Below are 19189 nucleotides of genomic sequence, written 5' to 3' on the forward strand. Positions count from 1 at the left end.
ATCTGAATTTCACCTTCGTATTCAAAGTTTCAACTTTGTTCATTTCCAATTAGCTAAATTATGGGAGTGAAATCTTGCTTTTCGTATTCAATTTGGCACTTGTGATTGAGATAGCCACATCTAAGCACATGACTAAGTGATTTAGACAATTTTTTTGTGCTTGGCAATTGCCCATTTTTAATTTTAAATGTGATTTGCAATTTGTTTTATCCCTGGTAGTCCAGCACAGTAGTTTAGTTGGCTATAGCTTTTAGCATGAATCTTTATAACCAATCAAATATTATTTTACTCCCAAAACCTTCAATTATAGCTCTCATTACTATGATCTTGTCTTATAGTTTTTCAACCGACCACGTGCTACTCGGAACAGCGCACTTTTTTAAGACCCTATTGGCTGTATTAATGTTGACCTTTCACCTTAACTAATTAGCAAATAGAAAGCTGAAGACGCTGTAGAGGGATTTACAGGTCAGTCGCTAAAAGGTTGACTAGGAGGAAAGCTCTTAAAGGAGGATTTATGCGTTGCATAAACAATTTATCTCTACAAGTTGTCTGGTAATTGCTGTTTGTCCTAGAATATTAATCAGCTCAGTGGGTGGACAGCTCCTGATTGGATTGGACCTATGCTACAGGAATGCTTTATCATTATCTTCCAGGACCCCCATCTCTATAGTCGACCAGCTGTACTTGCACTCGACTGTGTCGACTTGATGCTGGCTGGACCAACATAACCACTAGTACAATTTTGAACATTATAATATAATAATGACAACCTTCGTTCAGGCCTTAGCCTTAATTTCACTTGCCACTCTTTGTCAAGGATTTATGTTGGACTTGGAAACTGCCCACATATTCAGGTAGGACTGCTGGTTTGTTGTTTCCAAATAAAACTTTTTCGTGATAATAAGGTAGAATTTTGTAAATGGTGTTTGCAAGCTGTAAGGTTTGTCCCAATGAAGTCGGTGAGGCTTAACACAGGAACATAAATTTTTTAGTTGTTCATAAGGAAAGGCTGTTAACCATAGACTTAGTCATCAGTCACGAGGATTGCCAAGTTTACCTAAAGTAAACAGAAACTCAGTCAATTGAGTAATGTCATGACAAAAAAGCAATAAGTCACTTGTGCATTACATCGAGATTTTACATTACATGCCTATCTCTTTTTTGCTGGCGGACGAATCTCACACTTCAACTCTGTCTGACTGAACAGCATAACCTATTATTTGTTTTTCATCATAACATCATAACCAGCCAATGTTTGCTTGATGCAAACTACTGCTGATATTTCATACCTTTCCACATGCCACTTTAGCACTGCAATCCTCTCCACTAGGTACTATGCAAACATTATTCTTCAATTTTTCACACTGGTTCTAACCTTTCAGCAGATGCTAAGATTCAGCGTAATTAATTAATTTCATTACAAACAGTTACGAATTTATATTATCTCATAAAGGTTTCTGAAGAGCATTACAAACATATGGCTGGTTGAGGGAGCTGGCAAAGTACTGCCCTTGGTAAGATAGGTTAGCGCATTGCCTTGTGGCTGCAAGTAACATAACTTGGTGTCTAACAGGCGTAAGACCGTGTAATTAGTGCTTAGGGCATACTGATCGCTACACATAAATGCCCTGGTGCCAGACGCATTGCAGGTCTGCGCTGATGTCCCAATGACTGGTCATTAAAATCTAATTTCAGCTACACTAATATTATTATTGCATAATATAAAAACTTTGTTGGGTTACATTTGTTCAGAATTTCACATAAGGAAATCAGCACATGACCTACTTGTTACTTAGTCATACATTTGCGTGTGGTAAAGCTGAACTTACAAACCCCTTGTCTCTATCATCTTGATGCCTGTCTAGTTATTCAGCATTCTGACACTACCTGCAGATATCTTCAAGGTAATCCTACCTATCCCTGTAATTGTCAAACTTTCTGAAGTTATGAATGACCGTAGTTTCAGTTGTGCTATGCTATGTTAAATTGACCAACACTATGAATTTTCATAAGAAAATGTTGGCAGGTGCATACTCGAAAATAGCCAATGAGTGATAGCAAGGTTTTAATAGCTTAGTGATTTATTGTTTACAATACATTCTAGAGTCGGTTAGAACATTCATATTAAACCATAACTGTCACGAACAACTTTTATTGTATTTACTAGGTAAATCAGACACGCTGATTCCAATTTTGTACTCAAAATAAAGATTAGTCCACTAACCTTCAAAGTCATTTAGGCTTTTTTAAAGCGTTTCAATATCCGTTTCGAAAACAACACAATCGGCATTACAAGCTCTGCCCATAAATATGTGACGAAACCTAGCTTTTTCAGAAACGGAAATTAGGAAAGTTTAGTCCGATTTAGAATAATACGGATGGGTGTCTTAAAACCCATTATTATCTAAATCCAGCCTGTAAAATAATTTCAGTTTTTTATGAAAGGGATATAAACTATTTAAAATTGCTCGCAGCTTGTTACATGACGTTTAAATGGGCTGGACGCCGAGAAAAACGAGCTCAAAAAGCGCGGTTTTATCACGAGCTAGCGTTGTTATCGCGCTTTTTAAATATGCAATGCTAAATAGCTCATCTACCTTTCAGAAAAGACTGATATTATTTTTAAAGCTGGATTTAGATATTAATAGATTTTAAAACACCCATCTCTATTATTCTAAATCGGTCTAAACATATCTACGTAATTTCTGTTCCTAAAAAGCTAGGTTACGTCAAGTATTTATGGGCGGAGCTTGTTATGCCGATCGTGTTGTTTTCGAGACCGATATTAAAACGCTAAAAAAAATCCTTTATTACTCTGAAAGTTAGTGGCCTAATCTTTATTTTAATTACAAAATCGGAATCAGCATGTCTGATTTACTTAGTAAATACGATAAAAGTTGTTCGTGGCAGTTATGGTTTAAAGCTATGAGTTCCTCTAGCACTTTCGACTTCATGTAATTTTCATCCTTCCAATTGATGGGACTTCTCCGAAGGTTTGGAGCAACATGATACAGCACACTGACTGCAGTGCTGGTCTGTCAGTAGACCTAGTTCTTCTACTGGTTGATACAAATGCTAACTTTGTTTTCACTAGCTTATATTATCCTGATATTTTTTATTTATTCGGATAAAAACCATTCAAATTTATTTTTAATTTTGATCAGCTGACCTGAATAAATACATTATCAGTTACACTTGACCTCAAAAAGGAAAGCTAGTTCGCTCCCACATCAGCTTCACTTCTTAAACTGTTATTCCCAAGGTTTGAGATGTGTATGTTAACTTTGTCGTGTGTTGGAGCAGGTATTCCTAACCATTAGAGAACAATAATTTTATTCAGTGCACAGCTTGAACACTCACAGTAATTCATTACTGTGAGTGTTAATCACAGTAATTCATTACTGAATACTCCAAACTACTGGTTCTTAATCTTGTAGGGCGTATTGTGCCCTACTAGTTTCACATGCGCCTTTACCAAAGTCCTTATTGAAAAATATAGTATGATTTGTTCTCAGATTCAAGACATATGTATGTTTTACTGGTGCACAAAATGAACTGTGCATTAAATTTTCTTTGTTCAAAGAACGAAACCAATACAATTAATAAACTCACAACAAATTACATATCTTTTTTATAAAACAAACATTACCTTGCAGATCAGTATAACCCCTGAGATGGACTCAGTAGACTCCTAGGGTTTGATTGAACTCAGTTTCATAGACACTGCTCTAGATAATCATTGAAACAATAAAACAGGCATCCTGTGTAATTATGTAAAAATTAAATAGATTATTAAAATTACATGCAATAAATAATGTAACGGGCAGCCCTAGCGTAATCAGCACACTTGTGTTTTGAAGAGTTACATGGTGCTGCCATGATTCATGTATTTGGGTTGGCTGTCTATTTTCCTGTTTGCTGTTTATTTGACCTGGTGGATGATTAATTGGTAGGCTGCCTGAACTGGTCATCATTGCCCTATGCACTAACTTTCAATGATGAAAATGTAGTTACAACGCTGTCACCTATAATAAAAGCAACAAATGAATCGGTGAAACCCTATTGCTTACCAATTGCAAAAGTTATTTTAGTGATTTATAAGCTCTAGTCTTATACTTAGCAGTAGTTGTTTACATGTTTACAAGATTGCCACTGTATAAAAGCGAACATACAGCACGTACGTATACAGCACGAACAGTGAAGAGGTGCACTCAAAGGTACGAGTGACACTTTCGACTGTATCTCTCAAGCAGATTGTAGTATTAGCTAGTTTCGTGACAGAGAGTACAAGGTATGTCATTTCTCATTTTATGTAGCCACTATATATTCCTCAACTGCAATTTTATAGTTTCAGCAGAATGGCTATAGTTTAACATTTCAATGATTTGCATCTGTTTGTTACTGTGCCAATACTGAATTTATACCTCAGTATAATATACCGAGGTATATTGGTAAAGATAGCATTGGTAAAAGTAGCATATTATGCTACTTTTACTAATGCTATCTTTTAACAACTGCTTAAAGAGTGATGTAAAACTTTTATATATCATAAAACTGGTGTAAATTTTGACTGAATGCAAAATCTTGTTTATTGATGCTTTTTATAATATGCATAATTCTATTGTAGTTTTTACGTTGTAAACTTTGGCCAATAAAGTTTGCATCAGTCACAAACCCCTCTCATATCTATACGAAACATAGCTACAAATAAATTAAAAAGGTAATATATTAATCCATCCTTCACCTCAGACACATACAAATGAAAGTGTAGTCTTGGCGATGCATAGGTTTGGATACAAAGTTTTTCTAGAGATAAACAGTGTACCCTGTTCTAATATACATTAGACTAGGTAAAGTTCAAACTAACTTATATACATGTATATTTCACTTCCGCTTTTCACTTTGCGTGTTGCATCTAATGGGGGGGAATTTCAAATATGAGTAATGGTTCGGCTTGATGTTATTCTATAGATTTTTTAATTCTGAAATTCATCTAATTTTTAGTTTGTGAACTGTTATGCATGCCTTGACTTTCAACTAAAAATTATTGTTATTCACTATATACATTTAATTTTTACATGTCTCTTTCATGAATAAACAGAAAAGAAGCAAGGAGTGAAAGTATATTATTCAATTAATTAGTTTAACTATGTAACCAGATCATCTCATCAGTTGAATTTAATTTATGGTTCATTACATACCGTCCCGCATTATTTTTTGATGAATGTTGGAGAAGCAAAAACTGTTTTTATCGCAAATTAGTTGTGCCAAGTTGGTCACTCCTAGTTTGATGAATATGCAATGCGCAAGTAAAGTATCATATGCCATTGTTCACCTAGGAAGTTTTGGTACAAAATAAATGTTTACTCTCCTTTAAATAAATGCCCACAATGTAACTCACTCCAAAACATTCGACCTTCAAGTGAGGAGGAAATATTGGGCTTCGTATACCCTTTGCGTTAGAAGGCATTTTTGAGAATCTGTCTCATTTTTCATTCACAATTATGGCAAGAAGCAAAGGAATTTTAAAAAAGTATAAATATTGTGTTGCTGCTTTTCTATGAAAGAAAATAAGTTAAGTACACTGACTCACGTCATCCAATGTTTATGTTTGAAATAGTTTATGTCATCGTATTGTCATTCATATGTTAATCATATAGCCAGTCCATTTAACTTCAACAAGGACCTGTCTGTGGTTGACGTCGTAAGCTTCCTTTGATTCATCTGTTGCTATTATGCAACAGGTTTCTGAATAGCTTGAGTAAACATCTGTAACCAGTATCTGTATCAGTTTATTTGACTTTGCTCAATTCTGTCAAAATCCTCACAAATTGTTCACAAGATTCTATCAGTTTGTATTTTGTCTTGCGGATTCTATTTTGTCTTGTCCTTTTTATAACTTCATGTTTGCCATGACCTGCCAGGCTATAAATTAGACATTATTACCAACCTTCTTTAAGTTTTATTATATTAATCAGAGATGCGTGTTTGGTCAGATACAGTAAGTTTGAACAAAACCTCCGCTTTAGCAAACCTCACCAACCATTTACCGCCAGTTCATAGCCAGTAAGTGGAGAGCCAATGTGCTGGTTGCCTCTGGTTAAAAGCATATTACATGGCATAAGACCTCATCTTACATGGCACAAGACCTCATCTTACATGGCATAAGACCTCATCTTACATGGCATAAGACCTCATCTTACATGGCATAAGACCTCATCTTACATGGCACAAGACTTCATCTTACATGGCATAAGACCTCATCTTACATGGTATAAGACCTCATTGTACATGGCATAAGACTCATCTTACATGGTGACAGACCTCATCTTACATGGCATAAGACCTCATCTTACATGGCACAAGACCTCATCTTACATGGCACAAGACCTCATCGTACATGGCATAAGACCTCATCTTACATGGCAAAAGACCTCATCTTACATGACACAGGACCTCATCGTACATGGCATAAGACCTCATCTTACATGTCACAAGACTTCATTTTACATGGCATAAGACTTCATCTTAAATAGCACAAGACCTCATCGTACATGGCACAAGACTTCATCATACATATTATAAGACCTCATCGTACATAGCATAAGACTCATCTTACATGGTGACAGACCGCACCTTACATGGCACAAGACCTCATTTTACTTTTTTCATTTAATGTCATGTCAAAGACAAATACATTTTTTCTTGTAGAAATGTGAATTTTTATGTATGGATGAAAATCATCAATATTTTTACAATTTGTCAAAACTGGTTCTGGTAACTATAGAATATGAATGTTCCTTTTAATCACAAATGTAAATGAGACCAGCGTACATTCCGCAAACATACTTATTTACCAAAGTGCATATGCGCATGCCTCTTCTTCTGTAAATGGCACACGTTGTTTGTGGTTCTTGCTTTGCTGTCCCTTTCTCGCATGAGTAAGATGTACAGTATGCTTTAAGAACAAACTGAAAACCCTTCTTCTCGTGTAATTGTAGCCAGACATATTTGAGTAGCAATACAGAGGGTATGGAGGTCATTTTACCAACTTCAATTCATCTATTCTGACAACCTGCTTTCAATATAGATTTTGTCACTCTCACTATATCTTAAGCTATATGCAATAAGGTATATATTTCCATTCACATAACAAATATACCTTCATGTTAGTTATTACCTGCACTTAATTAATGCGTTGGGCCTAAAAGTAGTGTGGTTGTCAGTGAAGAGCAAACAAGGCACCCATTACAGTTAGAATTACAAGGGGAGTAGTAACACATACCAGCAACAGTTGAAGTGAGATTGTATGATAGGTACTTATTAGCTGTTAGATATGATCAAGCACTACTTTAGTGATATAATCTGTTGACTCAGCTAATAACATCTTTCCTTGTTGTCAGTTCTCTTTGCTGTTTGTTTCTTCTAAATCGCTGACTCAGTATTGTGCAGCCGTATGCAGAGTTTTTGAGATGATCAAGAATACTGAGCTCCAAACTCTGGACTATACGCTTTGATAGACTACAAACTAACAGCTGTAGAATATGAACACAACAACTATAGACTATAGCTTATAGATTATCAACTGAAGGCTATCAACTATAGGTTATAAATTATAGGATATATATGTAGATCAAAAGGTATAGATTTCAAAATAGAGAGCTGTAAGCTATAGAGTATAGGCTATTAACTATAATAATAATCTATCAAGTGCTACAAAATTATATTAAAAAACAAATGCAAAACAAACAATCTTTATTATGCATGAAAAAACCAAAATAACAACTTTTAAAAAATTATTTAGTGTCATTTGCTGGGTCTCTCTTCCCAGTTCCAATCTGATTGTAGCTTTTACTTTGACTCATCTCAGCTTCTTCTGGTTGTTCAATATCTTCTACGCTGTCTTTTGACCTGCAATCTATTTCTGCGCTGCTGATCTAGTCTATATTAGCGTCCAAGCCTATAGACTAGTTTACAGGCTATACCGCATATTAACACATGTTGAGAAATGCAGTGATTACAGTGACTCCCCACCACCTAGAAAAGAGTAACAGAGTCTGTCTTTCCTCTTGGTGCAACTTCTCTCCGAAGTTGGATAGACTCTCTTGTACATTTTTGTGATGATCTGTTGTAACATAAAAGTAGAGGCGATAAAATATATCATAAAACTAAACTGGAACCGCTGAAACTGCTTCAATTTCCCTTCCGATTATTGAGTGCACAGCGGTTTTACCTAACACTGTTGGCTCACCCAAGGAGTATTTCACAAAACCTATAGTGTGTCTGAGTTTTGGCTCGGTGCAGTTGAAATTAATATCTTCACCATTGCGAAGGGATTTATTGTATAATTGTCAACCAGACTGTTGTATAGAAACCTATTAGTACCAAATATTAGCTCAAACTTATTACTTAAAACAGTTAACAGTTTAAATTAACTTATTATGTTTATGCTTTTCTATGTGCTATTCTAAATGTTTCATCAGTCTCGCCATTTTTATTTATTCTATCTTTTGAGATGCTCTGAAAGATTTTTATTTAAAATTGCTTCAGGAGTGGCGTCATATATATTTTTTGAAATTGTATGTCGTATGTTGAAAAATTCATTATGTCATGGTTATTGTAATTAGAGGTTGATGTGTACCCATGTACAGAGATGATGCTTTAGATGTGTACCCATGTACAGAGATGATGCTTTAGATGTGTACCCATGTACAGAGATGATGCTTTAGATGGGTAGATATAAACATTCTTTTTGAAGCAAATTAAATCATGAGACAAAAAATAAAGAATAATAAAGTTTTTGATTATGTTGCAGAAGTCCATCACAAAATGGCTATAAATTCACAGACCACTTGTCTTAGGTGACATTCAATATAGCTATTTCTAAAATCGTGGTTTAAGACTTGACATAGCATTAAAAACCTGCACGCAATGATGTAGTAACCCCAGTTTTCAAAAGTTCAGAAAATATTATTCCATATATATATTAAATTATATTATTTTTGTTTAAAAAAACAGTCCAATATAATATTTAAACTCATAATACAAGTAGTTGCATCTCAGCCATTATCATTTACTATGGATACAGAACAGTGTATGTCTGTGCATGCAACTATCCTTTTTTTAATGTTGCCATAGTAACATGAACACTTTCTCTGAAGCATTTATTGAAGCCAATTATTTAAAAAACGGGCTCATGCGTGCCAAAGTGAGCTACTCTTGCCAGCTGTCATTGTTGTACATTATACTAACTCACTTGATATCTTTAATTCTAGACTTTAGCCAGCTCGGGTCCCAGATAATTCAATTTATGGAATGAAAGTAATTGCTACAGACATACTGAAAGCCTTCAAGAATTGTGGTCAGCCTTAACCACCATAACCGAGTATTTTTATGAAATATTCACTACATATTGACCCAGTAATTATAAGCTCTGGATTCCCAGTTTATGCAGCCCGCCATAAAAATGTTCATTAGCACCGGTGCAGTAATTGAACCTTTTAATTCAATTACCGCTAACATTAAACTCGGCTGACTAAATTCTCACTAATGCATTTGCTGCTTAAATCTCATCATTTGGCTGCTACGGAGAGTCTCGCAGACCCGTGTTCTTTGTCTCATCCTCAACAGCCACCTCTCACCATCTCTTTCATTGCCGCATTTGACAGCCTCCTTCATGCATCAATTATGAATTCCTCAATGACTCTTTGTTTAAAAGGTTAGGTTATCCTTAGCGTTGTCTTGAGACCTAGTTGTTCACCAAAGCTAAAGCTATAGTATCTTTGTTCAAAATGTGAACTAAAATGTTTTAAATGTATTTTAATTTTTTGTAGTTTTTACCTTCCCGACAAACATATGACAGATTGTTTTCTTACGTATATTTCGCATAGTTTTTTTCAGACAGCAGTATTATTTTTCTCAAAGCAAAGTACCTATTTGATTTAAATATCAATTAAATTAATAATTTAGACAAATTAATTTTGTCTAAATTTTTTCTATAATAGCCATGTCTGTCTGTACAAAGACTGGGTTGGAGGTTGCGAGAAAAAAAAACGTTTTATTTTTTTGGGATTTTAAACCACTATTTTCAGCTTGTGGCCTGATACTCTACGACCTGCTCCAATCAACCGCCTTCAATCGATTTGGAATAATTGTACACACAGTTATTCTCTCTGCTCCGCACACTCGATCTCTCACAGCACACGAGACAGCCAGAGTGCTAGTACATATAATGGTGGAAGGCATCAAAACTGTTTAGCTTCGTTGGAATATCGTGCTGGTCTAGGAAATGCCTTATGCGCTGACACGTAAACCTTGTGTGAAATAAGTCATACTCTTTAGCCAGCTAGTTCTGCGTAGTTTATACATGTACATTCCTTTAATTTATTAATACAGTCTTTGATGGGACAAGCTCAGCCCAAGTAAATAGGGTATCATGCCACTTATATCAAAATGACTGTGCATTTAAAAACAGCAAGAAGGAGGGGACCATTTCTACTACAAAAACAATAAGTCAACACATTGTCAAATATGAACAGACATGAGGAGGAAAATCTATATTTTATCTTTTCATTATATACTAAGTTTTTGCGAGGTGAATGACTCAGCTACCAACTTTTTGGTGTGAATTTTAAAAGGTACTGACAGTAAGCGTGGCATGTTGGTGTTTATCTGGAATGCATTTTATCACTCAATTCCTCATGCTGGCTATTTCTGTTGGCAGTGAGTTCAGTTTCTGTAAGCTGAAAGCTTGTGAGAAGCAATGCGCTTGTCATTTCGATAGCCCTTTTTGCGTCAATTTTTTTTTCAGTATGTAATATGTAGATGACGTGGTAACCAACCACTCTATTGGTGACAAGGGAATATATATTATGTTAAATATGATATGAACAACATTATATATAAATATATATATTATATACTAGTGTATATATATGTATATATTAAAGGTTGACTTGCAATAAAATTCACATCACAGTTATTTGGTATCAAAAGATTCACCATGTCTTACTCTGTTGTTTTATAGGTGCCAAATATGTGGAAATGTGATTACAAGCTCTTGAAAGCTCAAAAACGAAAAGCCGCCGTAGATTGGAATCTCTTTATTTCGATGACGTAGCCATGAAATTTGGTTATTGTCTTGTCACATGATGTTCTCACGTGAATTGAAAGGCCAATAAAAAGCTCAATATAAAACACATCGTAGCACTAGTTTATGACAAACACTTCGGGTTTTACCGAAGACCCCGTATCAAATATAGATGTTCGCTACTTTACAGTTTTGTTTCAGCATTATTCAATCGTCAAGTCGTAATCTAATCATGTGACGACCCAATACTTCGCAAATAATTTTTGCAGCACTTTTGGATTATCACAAGTGACCAACAGGCTCGTCATGATTATCAGACAATGATATGTACTCCTTCAAGCTAAGGCTAAAAAATGAAACGATTTTTTACAGTAAGTTATAAGATATCAGTGCTAAAAGTGACAGCATTACGATGACAATAAAACAGAAGCGTAAGAACAATAGAAATAGTTTTATTGAATGCGTGAAGTATATTTGTGAAAATATTTCGACGAATAAGGTTGCATGAAAGTGTAAACAGAAACCATCTCTCACAACTACATCGCATTTGAGCTGTTTTGGAAAGGGAATCCAAACTACGGTGGTCTCATGTGGCTGCGATTTTCTGTTCATTTTTTAGCTTTTAAGAGCTTGGAATCACCTATTCACATATTTTGCACCGACACCACAACAGAGTAAGAGATGGTGAATATTTTCATATCAAATAACTGTAATGTGAATTTTGTTGCAAGTCAACCTTTAAATATAATCTACTTTATTGGCGAATGATTCCAATATAGCAAGAGTTCAGTTATCGTAGCTTAAAAGCCATGTCTTTATCCAATATCAATGCATACCACCCAACTTAATAAATCATGTATTTTCGTGTAGCCAATTTAACACAAAAACAACCATCGTTCACTTGCTATGGTGAGGAGTATATGATTGAAACCAGAAAGCACCTTCAAGCTTCCACATTATGTCTGAGGTTGCAAATTGGTCGTACTGTAGATTTAGTCGTACTGAAATAATCCCTTTACGTAGATGACCGAGTCTGCAGTGCAGCTCTGAGATATCATTATTAGCTGATTAGCTGCTGTCAGCAGACTGTAGAATGAGTCATAGGAAAGGCAGCGCTTATAAGCTTACATACACATCCTCCTGATTGCACATTGGCCTTTTTCTTTTATTAAATACTGGCAAGGGAGTTGCATGTTCTTGATACCTGTAGATCCATACAGTGTATTTATAGCATATTTTTTTGTCAAAGAATCATTTCACAACAGCTTTAACAGAAGGTCTTTATCTAACTTAAATTGGCTAAAGCAATGTTGTTTATTACTATAAACTATTATAGATATATACGTAATCTAAACGCTGTTTAAATGCAACTTGACTGCAATTCTAAATGTTTTAAACAAGTGGTAGTTCCAAAAATACTGATATGGTTGTTTTAACAGTAACAGCAAGTGTTTACTATAATAAAAACCATGTCCATACCCTCGTCCAAAGATGTAGTTGGAGATTATGAAAAGAGATTGAATGGTATGAGATTCGAACTCGTAGCTTTCCGGGTGTTGTACCACCACTCTAACAATCTCAACAATCAGTCACATTAAAATGAATCTGAATAAACTACAAATGGTTATTATTTGCGCTTTCCTCACTCACCTGACAATCTCTCACGCCCACTAGACTGCCAAAGTACTAGTGTTTATAACAAGAACAATAGCTACCAAAGAAACTAACAGTAAGTTTAATAAAAATGCCTGAAATTCATCCAGTGTCTACCTGAACTGTCCTTAAACTGTCTATGAAAAACCGCAGAGCCCAAACAATATAGGCCTACACGATTGAAACTAGTTATGTGGTTCAACTTAATTTGCAAAAGAAAGTTAACAGTTTATTTTGAAAATTTGTTATTATTGAGGGTGAGCATCCTCAACATCTTACACCATATTTGAGTGAATTTCAAAGCAGTTTGGACAAGTTACTGTATTAGTTTAGTATTTGTTGCTGCCATTCACAGTGGCCATACTCTCCTAGCACTTACTGTAAAAACTGCCATAATTCTCTTTTCTTATTCACAAATAGCTGACAACTTGGCGTTGTTTGGGGAATAAAAAAGTTTTCGAACATAAGTTTTTATTTAACATATACAAAAATTACTATTTTAACTTTTAAATGAAAATTCTTATTTATGTATTTGATTATTTGTATATTTGGCCAGCATGTTTGCGCTGGCTGACACCTACTTATGTTAATTCAATCACGAATTACAACTTTGCGAAATTAGAAGGAAAAAATGTGTAAACTAATACACAAAGCAAGTACTGTAATAAACCTTCGTAATAAACGTGCATAACAAACTCGATATTCGTCTGTTGAGGAAAGGAAATGGCACATGTTAGTATACTATATCCATAGTAAATATAAAATAAAAAATCTTCGTACAAACGATAATGCTGATGATGATTATGATGATGAAGTCCATATTGAATATGAAAAATGCTTTGGTTGGCAGACAACAAAGAAGTGTGATATTAACAACATAAATAATGTAGTCAAAACAAAAACATGATATTACAGGATGCTGCAACCATAAACCATAATAAAATAAATAAATGGTAATTACCTCGTTATGGTCGCATGGCATTATTCCGTTGGTAATGGTAGTTAGAATACATGTATAACCGAACGAACGGTAGTGTGATGAAATGCGCTGAATCTTTTACCTCTACTGGAGAGAGCTTCACTGAATATTATTGATTCAAATCCATCTGTAGTGTTTCCATGACATCGAATAGTAGTCTTAGTGCAAATGCCTCCGCACAAATTTTGCGGAGCAAAATTGTGTCGAATCTGTTCGGATTTCACCGTTTTTATTATTCAGAGTGGAAGAAACTCTGGATTCATTCGAAGCATGGAAACTCAGTAAATGTAACGTAGTAGTTAACTCCTGTGTCGGCAGTTTGGAGGTTCTGAGATTGAATCCTTTAGCAAGCTAAGTTTTCCTTCCTGAAACTTTATTGCTATAGCTGGACAGACAGACACTGACTATGTAGACTAGAAGTTGTGAGTTTAGATCCAGTTTGCAGCGGATTCCTCATTCTTAAAACTTTATTGCTATAGCTGGAGAAATGGATGTATAAACGGACAAATGGACAAACATTGAGATTTATATGTATAGATTACTAATGAATGTCAGGCGTTGCCTGGGTAATAAAAAAAGTCTGCGCAGAAAACTTATTTTTGTTTTAAGGTTGACTTGCAACAAAATTCACATTACAGTTATTTGGTATCAAAAGATTCACCATGTCTTACTCTGTTGTGTTGTAGGTGACCAATATGTGGAAATGTGATTACAAGCTCTTTAAAGTTTAAAAGCGAACGGTTAAGCGCAGCCATCACAAAAACGCCGTAGGTTGGAATCTCTTTCCAAAACGGTTCAAATGAGACGTAGTTGAACGCAATGGCTTCTGCTTCTGTTTACACTTTCATGCAACCTCAACCTATTTTCACAAATATACCTCATGCATTCAATAAAACCATGTCTTGTCCTTACGCGTCTATTTCATCATCATCATAATGCTGTCACTTTGAGCACTGATATCTCAAAACCTACATTGAAAGTTCTTTAAATTTTTTAACCTCTACTCGAAGGAGTACATATCATCCTCTAATAAACATGACGAGCCTTTTGGTCACCTGTAATAGTCGAAAAATGCTGCAGATTTTGTTCGCGCTATTTGGCAAGAAGTATGGGTCACATGATCAGATTACGACTAGATGATTAGACCAAGCCGAAACAAAGCTGTAACGTAGTGAGCATCTATATTTGATACGGGCTCTTCGGTAGAACCCAAAGTGTTTGTCATAAATGATTAAAAACAATAACCACATAGTTTGAGTACGTCGTCGAAATAAAGGGATTCCAATCTACGGTGTTTTTGGGATAGCAGTGATTAACTGTTCATTTTTGAGCTTTTAAAAGTTTGTAATCACATTTCCACATATCTGCACCTACAAGACAACAGAGTAAGACATGGTAAATCTTTTCATACCAAATAACTGCAATGTGAATTTTGTTGCAAGTCAACCTTTAAGCAAGCTTTAACCGAAACTAAAAATATGAGTGTAACGGCACATTTGAAAATTACAAATTAGAACAATAGGATGTAATGGTAAAAAGATTAGCCTTTAAAAAATTAGAAAAAAAACGCAATAGGTGATATTAATTAATACATGTGTGAACCCTCGCCATATGATATTAATTCATTCCAGTGTTGGTATCGTTAGGCGAACATGTATAGAGAGGTATCTAAACCCATATAGTAATTATCTAATGCAAATACCCCTTGTAAAAATCATCAAAATTTTATATACATACAGTAGTACAGTACATATTAAAAATTAGTAACAAAATAATATGTTAACCAAAGTAACTATAGTTACCTACAGTAACTTTCGTGTGTTTAGTGGTTATGGTCTGCAATAAAATGTAACATTACAATTTACTACGTACATTATGTACCGTAGGGAGTTGTTACTTTCAAGACAGACATATAACATAAACATTGGATTTAACTTCGATGAATTTAGCTCACTAAATACATACTTCAAACTAAGTTTCACTATGTAGTTTAATAAACTTCAACTTTGCCATCGGCTGAAATTTTATTACTTATCTGTTTCCGGTTTCATTTTCACGATAACTAATAGCGAATAACGCTGAACTGAGAGAGCGAGCACCATATACCTTTTTTATGCGTTGTGGGAAGGATTTCGGCAAATAGCATATCATCATCTTCATCTGCCTGCCATATTTCAATTTTGAGAGAAATCTTTGTTGATATCGCATGGCGGAAAAATGTCATAAGGCGAGGGCGAAAAAACATTGTGTTCCACAAGGCGAAAAGATGATATAACAGAGTCATCGTAACTCAAGGGCACACCATGTAATAAAAAGTGCAGATTTAGCATGTGCAATCTGAAAAGGATAGGCAGTATGTGGTAAGAGCGATGGGAATGATAAGAATGGCTTAGCTTTGCGGTTACACATGCTTGTTGGTAGACTTGCGGATTTGCAGCTTACAGAGTCGAGAGTTCAAAACCACTACAAAGTTGATTTTTCGTTGCTAGTACTGTATCGCTATAATTGAACAGATGAACAACAGGCAAACACTGAGTATCACCTGAGTTGAACTAGCTTGAACTGCAATATTAAAAGTTTAAACTGTCAATTATACTAGGATTTGTAACTGTTGTCTATTGTGTCACTCTTATGTTTTGTTCTCTATTCACACAATGATTTGGTTATGACACATCCCTGATTTCAGTTTTTTTAAACTGAATACCAATTGTAAAGAATTTGTAAGTCAAATACGTTGTTGTTTGATTAAAATCATGACAAGATTTGGTTATACGTCTGCAGGCAATCTTTCGTTAGTTAGCTATACATTGAGTAAACCTTCCTCTATCAAATTTGTCAATTAGACTTACCTATTAGAGCAGAGCTGTCATCAATTGGAAATTGTGTTTTATTGAATTATTCAATTACATTCAGTCGGCATTTAAGTATGCATTCTTGAGACTAGGAAAGCTCCCTATGCTCCATATCAGAAAAGTATTTTGAGCTGCTTGACCAGTTTTTTACCGATGAAATGATCGCGGTATACATGTATGTAGATTTTGTTGTAGTGTCGCGTAAAAGATTTCCGACACGAGGTGGTCAGATCTTTAGTAGTTCCTTATGATTCCTATTAACTCAACGGGTAGATGCAAAAAAAAACTTCTATACTCCTAGTCATTGTGGTATATCAGCAAAATGAGGGAAGAGGCTAAGGCCTGGCTACACACACACACACACGCACGCACGCACGCACGCACGCACGCACACACACACACACCTATAAAATGTTTCGTTTGTATATCTAGTGGTTTGGCAGCACTTTTTTTAATGCGCCGTGTGAACAATGATGATGTTGGTCTAAACCAGGAGAGATAAAACCGATGCAACTATGGCTGGCTGAAGTAGATCATTATGTCAATATCGATTCATTTTTATTTGTTCCTAATATAAAAAGTTGCATGCGAGCTTGACATCTGAATGTCAGCGACAGCAATGCTTCACACAGACAACTATTTATATATGGATAAAGATATTTTTATGATAACAGTTATATGATAGAATTAGAACAGAAGATTTGATATAAATACATTATATTATTTTGGTACATTGTATTAGATATAACTTAGAACCTTCCATGGAACATTTCAAACAATTATTTTGGTAATTAAATATTTTACAATCATTTTTTGTAGCTCATTGTATGTCATGAATTAGGCATATTTTTGTACTTTTCTGTTTTCGTCGTTAACGTATAGCGTACAAATAAGGCAATATAGCAGTCTTAATAGGTGCAGAAGCATTAATGCTATCACAAATTTGGGTTATCCGTATTAGATGATAAATTTGCCAACCGTAGCTAAATAATTTTCTTATAAAATCCTGTAAAAACATGACTTCACATGAATTAAGTCAATTCTCATTGGCCAATCTATTTGTCAACATGGCGCATTGTTTAACAGCGCCAGAGTGTGTAGGCACAACAATTATAGGCTTAAAACTATGAAGCTTAGAACAAAGATCTGCAGAGACATGTACTTGTATTTGCATGTCAAGATATTGGAAGACTGGATATACACATAAGTTGTTGGATAAAAGCCTATCAAAGGGCTAGTGCTGGAGAAAAGTGCATCAAATATTAAAGATAGACGTTCAGTGTTACTCGGTGCGTTTTTGATAAAAATAAATTTGTGCACTCTGATTGGCCAATATTAGTCTAGTCTTTGTTGATAATAGGGGCTGGGCAAGGCTGCTTTGCAAACAGTTTTAATGTCGAATAAAGTAGGAAGCATTACTTAGGCCGGTATCATGCTGTTGTCTAGTAGTGACTAGCCAAAGCATCAATATTCTCGAAAACATCATACTCCAATTTAGCTCATCACAAGTAAGCTGCAATGAATTACTCACGTAAAACAATCTGTCTATGTTGTATGTAGACACTCCATTGTATAGTCTTAATAGATATGTAGAAAGACTATGGGAAGTTGAATTATAAATTCTCACTCCCTTAAACACTCCCCATAAACACTCTCGTTAGCGCTGTAATATTCAGCACAGATTGCGCAATCCTGTTCTAGTTCCCAGCCCCAGCGTTTCTGAGCATTAAATAACTAATTTTATTGTTTCATTTTCAAAGTTTTTGGTATTGAAAAAATATGAGTGTGTACTTTATCTATTTGGAGAAGTATTCAGGTATATTTTTAGTAATACCAAAATCTATTTATAGGAATACCGAATTCAAGAGCAACTAAAAACAAAACAAAGTTTGGAAACTCATATCAGCAGTGAGAACATGTGTTTCTCACTTGTGATTACACCATCCATCATTTCTACAAGTTGTTTTTCTGAATGTTTTAATGAAGTCATTTTGTATATGCATAAGCTTTTGGTGAAATAAAATCTAATTGTTAATGTTTTGCCATGTGCATTGACGCGCACCGACAGTGGCTCTTGATAAATTCACAATTTATCTACTATACAGCCACCTAAGCTTGATGTAGATAATTTTATATATTGCATCACTGCTCTGAAAACGCTGCATTATTGAATTTACTTTGGCATTGAACTTCTATATATTAGAGTGGGTGGACAACTCCACTGTTCTGATAGTACCATATGGACATAACTGTAAAATATCTAGTTATACATTAGATAAGAATATACACACTTAAGTGTTACCGCTGAAACAAAAAGGATTTTAAAAAATTCTGTTCCTATTTCTAACTAGAAACTCCCCTGTCATACAGCCCACGACCAAAGTGATATTAGAAAAAAGAAAGGGTACTGATGGTTGAGAAATGGAATATTAGCAGCCAAATGGCACTGCAGTGCAATAGGATAAATGCGATGGTAGCTGTAACGTACTGGATGTGGGTGTTATTATATACAACAAACAGCAATAATGAAAGGAAAAGATTATATGTTTATATCTCTCCCCTGCAATAGGAGAAATGCAATACTGGAAGTAAAATGCACTGATATTATTAGAA

At 34.9% G+C, this 19189-nt stretch overlaps 1 protein-coding gene across 1 annotated transcript in view; it reads left to right on the forward strand.

Annotated features, from left to right (window-relative positions):
- Positions 1 to 494: 494 nt before the first annotated feature.
- LOC137399358 (integrin alpha-8-like) overlaps positions 495 to 19189 on the forward strand; it is a 90196-nt gene continuing 71501 nt past the window's right edge. The window contains exon 1 of the mRNA XM_068085439.1: positions 495 to 857. Coding sequence (XP_067941540.1) covers positions 766 to 857 — 92 coding nt within the window. The 5' untranslated portion in view covers positions 495 to 765. The remainder of the gene's footprint in view (positions 858 to 19189) is intronic.

Source organism: Watersipora subatra, chromosome 7 (assembly GCF_963576615.1).
Source record: "Watersipora subatra chromosome 7, tzWatSuba1.1, whole genome shotgun sequence".
Classification (NCBI taxonomy): Eukaryota; Metazoa; Bryozoa; class Gymnolaemata; order Cheilostomatida; family Watersiporidae; genus Watersipora; species Watersipora subatra.